Raw genomic sequence first — 7,968 nt, forward strand, 5'->3', positions numbered from 1 at the left:
ACCCCACAACCTTGGGGGGGATAATAATTAAAGATGGAAACACCATTTGTACAATAAAAACCATGTAAAACCATGTTAGCACCTATCAAGATATATTTCAACAAGATCATAATTGCTCATCATCTACTATACAAGTGCAAAAATTGAACTACATGACCAAAGACATTGAAAAAATGCTAAAAATACACTATCTGATACTTCTTACTAATAACAAATGAAACTTTCTATTGTTTTGTATCATGAAATAATTTCTCAAGTACTTTAGTGACACTATTTAGTCATGTGATACTTTGTACCATGTCATGTGACATATGGGTGTCACTCATACAATAGACTTATCTATCATTGTGTGATACCTTATTTTATCGCACAATAGTTCTTATAACTGTCGTGCAATACTATTAAAGTATCACATGAGATTTCATGAAGAAACTATAAAAATCTATAGAAGTCACTCAAAAATATAACAAAATGACCTAAAAAGTGTAGAAAAGTTAAAAATGACCAGGGCACCATAGTCGAAAAATCGATTATGCAACCAGCTACACTCAAAATTATGTCTCTCAGTCAGAATCCTTGCCCGTGTCATTGCTATCTCTCTCAAAAGGCTCAAAATTATCAAAGCCACTAGGAGACAAATGAATTGAAAATGACACGTGGACCCCTTATATAGTCTTCTGACCCAATTTCTAAACTCCTCAAAATTGCGCAAAAAATGTACCCCTAGCTAATTTTGACATCGTGGATCCATTTTTGGAATCGAAATTGAAATCCGAGTTCATCTTGATGGTAAGAATTGTATTTTAAAATTCCCTCCTTATTTTATATAGTTAGCTAACCTTTTGAGGACTAATCTTTTAACCTCACTAAGGCATCATCATTTCTTCAATCCTTCAGCATTCTAAACTCCTCACTCATTTCATTCCATATCCATCCTAGTTTCGATGCTTTATCTTCCTCAGTCAAATTTAGTCAAGCTAGGGAATTCTATCAGTTCATAATGGTCACTCTTAGTTTTAATCACTCACCTTTCATCATGGACCTTGATCATATTTTTCTCATTTATGCATCCCCTATACCTCATTTCTATTTCAATCCTGAGGGGGGCATGAATATTCTATCATCACTGCAAATTATTTTTCTGTTATGGCTATTTATTTCTCAGAAGCATATGCTTGACCATTCTATTTTCTCTTAATCTATCTGCTTTTCTTAATGTTAGTACTCTTCTTGAATTTAGATATCATCTTTCTCTCCTATTGTTTAGCATTGTCGCTATCAAGCCGTGTATTCAAGATTTGCTATATATATCTCACTTTGCATTTCATTCTTCAAAATTAAATCTCTCCTTTTGTTGTTGCTTACTTGGCTTCTTCATTCTTTGACATAATGTGTTCCTAGATCAATCATACATTAGTCAAAGAGGGGAAAATATAATCACCCAAAAATGGTCACCTAGACTATTAGCCCCCTTCTTAGCATTTTGGTTAAATTATTTAATTATTTCCCTAGATCAAATCTATAAAAATCACTTTATTTGATTTTATCCTATAGGTTGTGTTGGTTACAATCATTCAATTGTATGTTGTCTTTGATGTTATACAAATGTCAATTATATACCAAGCAATCGGTATATGTTGAGCTCACTCGAGAGTTAAAGGAAGTTCTAGTGTATGACAAGTGTTTCAATGTTAACCAAGTTCAGAGTTAGTGTTTATCAAGCTAACTCAGACACGTAAGGAAAGTCTACATGGAACCAATGTTAACCAAGCTCACTCGGTTACCAAATAAAATTTGGCATGGAACAAGTGTTAACCAAGCTCACTTGGTTAACAAAGGAAGTCTAAAGGAAAGTCATTTTTAAGTTAGTGTTAAGCGAGTTGGGTCAGCTAATGAAGGATTTTCCTATATCAGTTTTGTTGGTTAGTTCTAGCCAACTCATGGGATGCATTTCATTTGTTTGAAATTGTATTCAAGTCGACTTAACAAGGTAAATTGTATGAGTATAAGGTCAAGTTTAGGATTGAATTAGAGAAGAAACATGGGATTGAAAAGATAAATCAAGGAAGTGAATTGGAAGGATATTAGAGTATTCAAGTTGACCGAGCTGCAAAGAACATTTTAATCAAGAAGGATCAACTATTCAAGCCAAAACAAAGATCTAAAATCAGAAAATACAGTTGCATTAGCAATCAAGTCATATCATTGTTACTCTCTAATAATTGTAGCAGTGAATCAAATCTCCTAATAGATTTAGCTTAACAACTATTTGTCAAATCCTCTAACAAGGTGACATTTCTAGATTGAAGTGTTTAAAGACCTCTAATAAGGCCACTCCTAACAAGCTGAACTAAATCCTTTATCAAGGTCATGTGTAACACTATTTTTTGTAACCTTTAACAAGGTTGGCTCCTAATAGGGCTCAATTTAGAAGAGTGAAAAACAATAACTAGTTGCAATTGATGGTTTTTCCCAAATTGTGTTTCCACATTAAATCTTGGTGTCTCTTGTGTTCATGTTATTTCCTTTATGATTCTATGACCAAGTTAATTAAGGTTAATCACACTTAATATCATAAGATCTACATGTTTATTGTTAACAAAGTAACAATGCATATATTCAGTAACTGAGTGTTTAGCAAGTGACATTCATTCTTAGTGTAAATCAAGTTACTATGTTAACCGAGTGTTTTAGTGCTAACCGAGTTACAACAGTATGTTAGTTTTAGCAAAGTTTGGTTGTGAATTGTATTGACATCTTAAGGGATCTTGGATTTATTTTTGTGGTAATTAATTCACCTCTCCTCTTTTAGATACTCCTCTTACATTTCCAACAATCGGTATCAGAGCATTTGGTGCTTGTTAAGAAGGTTCCAAGGACCTAAGCTAAAGATCAAGATGTCTTATAGAAGGGAGATTCCTAAGCTGAACAGAGATAACTTCCACGTATGGCAGGAACTTATGAAGTTGCATTTGGCAACAACTGAAGACTAGGGCCTAAAATATCTAAAAACCAAGTATGTGGAACCTACTGGAGCTATGACTATGGAAGAAATTATAGAAAAGAAGAACCATAACATTATGATGATTGACATTACTTCCACTCTCAATTATGTTGAATTTGATGAAGTTAAAGATTGTGCTACTACTTATGAGATATGTATCAAGTTGAAAGCTATCTATGGAGGAGACGACAATGTAAGGAGAGATAAGGAAGAAAGTTTCAAAAGTCAATTTGATCAAATGAAGATGAGAACATTGCACAATACAATAAGAGAGTCAAAGCCAATGTGTGTGTAATTAGAGCCTTAGGAGGGAATATTGATGATGTAATAGTGGTAAGAAAGGGTGAGAAAATTGATGATGTAAAAATGGTAAGGAAGGTACTGAGAACACTTCTTCATGTTTATGCAATTAGAGTGTCATTTATTCAAGAAATGAGATGTGATCCTAAAAATGATATAACTTTGGATGCACTAGTGGGAAGGTTGATAGCATTTGAGTTAGATAATTTTGATAATTATGTTCCTAACTCCAATAACCTTGAGTCTACATTCCAAGCCAAGCTATCACTCAAGAAGAAAGTTGCAAAGTCTAAAAGCAAGAGCTCTGACAGTGAAGATGAAGATGCTTCTGATGATGATCTTGAAGTCATTGATGCATTGCTTGCGAGAAGATTTTCCAAAGGCAAAGGAAAGTACAAAGGAAAAATTCCTTTGACCTTCTTTTCTTGTGAAGAAGTTGGTCTCATTAGTGCAAGGTGTCCAAATGCCAATACTTTTAATATTTAAAATATTTGTCCTCCTACTTCTAACACGATCCCACCAAATCTTTCTAAAAAGGTGATGTTCTGCTTAAGGCAAAAATCAGCCTCAACTTGATCACCAACTAAATGACCAATCATGTCCATTTTGTAATTATTAATACTTTGACCAACTTTAGAAAAGGTGCTCCATAACAATTGCCCAAAAGTGGGGTATTTATAATAATAAGTAATCAACATCATAGGGTTAAATTTATTTTGTTTAAAATTAAGGCATGAATGTGCGTTGCACCCTGTTAGAATTATCCCAACTACAGTCGTCAACCATCACATGACCAATTGCCGGCGATCTAGGAAATGTTCTAGTTAACTTTGTTTTCCCTTTAACTGCCTTAAGTTGGCGTGTCTAACTCCCCCAAAATAGCCCCATAGCTTCAACAAAATTACTAGTATTCTCTCCACAATTGCCAGAATATTGTAAGTTATTTTTGAGTTGTTATTATTTACTTGGTATTATCTTATATGCACATATAGTGGTCTCTTTTAGTCTATTCTTTAATTTTAATATATGCATCATGTACTTAGTTCTTAGCTAAAGTCATAGTTATAATTTGTCTTATGTATCTTAGATCCATAAATTTATTTCTGTAATGACTACTCTTTACTTTTATCTAATTGTATTATTATTTAATTTTTTTAAATTTGAAAAAAAAAAAAACACAATTTATAAAATGTCATAAATAACAACAGCTAAACATAAATTTCAAAATTATTAAAATTAAAAATAATATACTAAATTGTAATTGACATAAGCAATTTATTTTAATAACTAAGAACAAAATTATAATTTATAAGAATAGTAGTACAACCAAAATTACTAGAATTTCAAACTTCATCAAATTAAAAATATGATAAATTAAATGCCCTCTATTATCAACATAAATTGATAAATAACAAATGATATGTTGGAAGCCTCGCCACTTCGTGACCATCTCCTCCTGGTTAGCCTTATTTCATAGTATATTCTTTGTGGGAGTATATGCCTTTCGGATTCTTTTCTCCAAAAGCAGAAAAATGTTTTATTTTGTTTCTTCCCCCCATTCTCATCTTTTTGACTCTCTTCTCTGAAAGCCGGCTGTTCCTTAAACATTTCCTCATTATCTATAAAGTTTAAACCCCTTAATTAATTACCATTACTCTCATTATCTGTTTTGAGTTTCCTCTTAACAGCATTTCATCATGGGCAATTACGCATCAAGCCTGCCAATTTCTGTTCATGATTTCAATGTTAAGGTAATTCAAATCTTTTAGATTATTGTGATTTCTCTGCATAATTATGCATTCAAAGTTAGATTAACAAAACTCTGTATAATTATGGAATCAAAGTTAGACTAACAAAACTCTGAAGAACTGTTATTGAGTTACAGGACATAAAGGGCAATAATGTGAGTCTCAACACTTACAAGGGCAAGGTTTTACTTATTGTCAATGTTGCATCTGAGTGGTAACTACTATTTTTTTCTTCCGTCTAGAATTCTACTTATATTTTCTTCAAACCTTGGGCTTAATATGTTTTTCAATAATTCTTTGTATTGTCAAAATGAACTATTGATATGCCTTGAAATTTTGAACTTGAGGCAATTGAGGGTGATTAATATGTTTCTCTTGCAGTGGGCTTACTACCTCAAACTATGAGGAGATGAATGAATTGTATGTCAAGTTTAAGGACCAAGGTGATATGTAATATATGTCTTCTAATGTCTAATATTTTTATCTTTTATAGGACTTTTTATCCGTAGTTTTGGAGCTTTTAATTTACTGTTAGACAGGGGAAGTAGACTGTTTAGCTTTTCTATGGTAGTGGAGATTTAGTGGTATGTGTTTTACACAATTCTGAAGTAGATGTATGATATCCATGATAGCTTCTAGTTGTGTATGTTATTTTAAAATTTTATACAATTGAAACTAAAAAGTATCATAAATCCAGTAGAAACTTGGATTGACTTTGAGATGATGACGTTGGGCTTCAAATACTAATTCATGTTTATGAAAATGCTGTAAATCTTGGATGCTGACGATTTCTTTTGCGTGGGATGAACACTGGTTATATAATACCAGTCTGTAACTGTAAACTCTCTGAAATTATAATTTCTATGGTGTAATGGAATATTTCCTGAAGTAACCATCTGGTGTACTTGAATGAATTTTCTATATGATTTTATACAATATAGATGTTCTTGTATTGGTAGTAGTTAAAAGTCAGTTTTTCTATATCTTTACAGAAGGTTTGATTGTGGAAACTTCGCATTAGATTTAAGTTTCTCTACATCTTTATAGAAGGTTTGACTGTGAGAACTTGACATCAGATTTAAGTTTTTCCACGTCTTTGTAGAAGGCTTGACTGTGGAAACTTGACATCAGATTTAAATTTTTCTACATCTTTATAGAAGGTTTGACTGTGGAAACTTGGCATTAGATTTAAGTTTTTCTACATCTTTATAGAAGGTTTAATTGTGGAAACTTTGGCATCAAATTTCTTCTATCTTAAGCCAAAATACAGGTCAACACCTGACTTGTTATCTATGTGAGTGTAGTCTAATGGGCGAGTTAATCCAAATAACTAGGAAGTAAAAATAATAAAAATGCTCATCTATTCTTGCAAAGTACTATCTTTAGTGTCTTTCAGATATGAAATATTTTATGTAAGAAATTCATTTTTTGAGAAATGTTTAATGTGGTAAGTAGGAGATAATTTTATAACAAGTTAAATTATGATATAGCTATCAGGATTTAACTGTGTAGTTTTTGAGTAAAATCAGTTGACCCATATTTCATGAGTAGTGATTGAACACGAACCTAACAAAGCACCCAACTTTTCCGGAGCCCCGGAGGAGGTCACCCATCCCAATACTACTCCAACTTGAGTGTGCTTAACTACAGAATTTCCTACATGGTCAAACAAACAGAAGCCCCTTGACAAGAGAACTGATAGCCAAGAAAACCCTTAAAACAACATATCATATCTTCACAAATCCAAACTAAAATTTGATTTCAAAATATATACTGAAAAATACAAATAATATCAATCATCAAAGTTTTTAGAGAGCTCAAATTATTTTGAAAAACATGTTTGTAGGTTTCGAAGTATTGGCCTTTCCATGTAATCAGTTTGCTGCACAAGAACCTGGTACTAATGAAGAGATTGCAGCAATTGCATGCACTCGCTTTAAAGCCAGCTTTCCCATATTTGATAAGGTGTGCACTTTAAATACAAGGGATATGGTGTATGATATTAAAAGTAAAGTTTTTAGTTAACATTATTTCCTTAATAATGACTCGAAATGCTAATTATGAATATGCAGGTGGATGTGAATGGTGAGAATGCAGCTCCTGTATACAAGTTCTTAAGATCATGCAGAGGTGGTGTTTTTGATGAGGACATCAGATGGAACTTCTCCAAATTTTTGATTGACAAGGATGGAAATGTATTTGATCGATATGCACCCACTACTACTCCTTTGAGTATTGAGGTGAGGTACTTGATAACATACTTGATAACATGTTTTTTTTAACTTATGGTTTATTATTTAGTCTGGTCAATTATATTAAAAAATTATGCTTGTCCTCAGTGAGTAATTGCTTAACGGTTGCAAATTTATCATTGCAGAAAGACATCAAGAAGCTGTTGGGAGTTGAGTAATAATTTGGGGGTATGATATTAGCATTTCATTGCTGAGATAAATAAGTGACATTGATTCACTGATATTTAAATATTAAAGTTTAATTTATCATACTGAAGACTATTTATATTTTTGTTATCTCTATTTATTTTTCACTAATATAAACTTTTTTATTCTAATTTCTTAAAAAATATGATGATTTATAGTTCAAAGATTAGAATTTTAGCAAATATTTTTGACAGATAAATTATTTATATAAGAAATGTTTGTAAAATAAACTAGCATAGATATCTCAAATAAATCTATCTATAGAAATACTCATAGATATCCACTACAAATTGATTAAAATTTAATTTACTACACTCAAAATTATTTATTGAGTTTCTTTTTTATTTCTAAAAAAAGACATTTTGTGAGGTGTTTATTAAATTATTCTTAAAGTATTTTTTGTGTATAATAAAATTTAAAATGTGGACATGTAAATGGTTGTCAGATTTAATCTAGAAAGATAAAAAGTTAACATTAA

The 7,968-nt window shown here is 31.6% G+C and overlaps 1 protein-coding gene across 1 annotated transcript; it reads left to right on the forward strand.

Annotated features, from left to right (window-relative positions):
* The first annotated feature begins 5,001 nt into the window (after positions 1–5,001).
* On the forward strand, positions 5,002–7,621 carry LOC149571693 (putative phospholipid hydroperoxide glutathione peroxidase). Its single transcript, XM_089809692.1, has 6 exons — positions 5,002–5,055; positions 5,190–5,266; positions 5,434–5,495; positions 6,899–7,017; positions 7,125–7,292; positions 7,430–7,621. The coding sequence occupies exons 1-6, from the start codon at positions 5,002–5,004 to the stop codon at positions 7,460–7,462; spliced, it is 513 nt and encodes a 170-aa protein (XP_089665818.1). The 3' UTR covers positions 7,463–7,621.
* The last annotated feature ends 347 nt before the right edge of the window (positions 7,622–7,968 follow it).

The sequence above is a fragment of the Cupressus sempervirens genome, chromosome 2 (assembly GCF_028749045.1).
Source record: "Cupressus sempervirens isolate cs-2001-9-10 chromosome 2, ASM2874904v1, whole genome shotgun sequence".
NCBI classification, from domain to species: Eukaryota; Viridiplantae; Streptophyta; class Pinopsida; order Cupressales; family Cupressaceae; genus Cupressus; species Cupressus sempervirens.

Excerpts from the sequence above, each read along its gene's own strand:
- LOC149571693 (XM_089809692.1), top strand. The coding sequence starts at position 5,002 with ATGGGCAATTACGCATCAAGCCTGCCAATTTCTGTTCATGATTTCAAT. Across the intron at positions 5,056-5,189 it reads TTCATGATTTCAATGTTAAG|GACATAAAGGGCAATAATGT; the intron begins GTAATTCAAATC and ends ATTGAGTTACAG. Across the intron at positions 7,293-7,429 it reads CTACTCCTTTGAGTATTGAG|AAAGACATCAAGAAGCTGTT; the intron begins GTGAGGTACTTG and ends TTATCATTGCAG.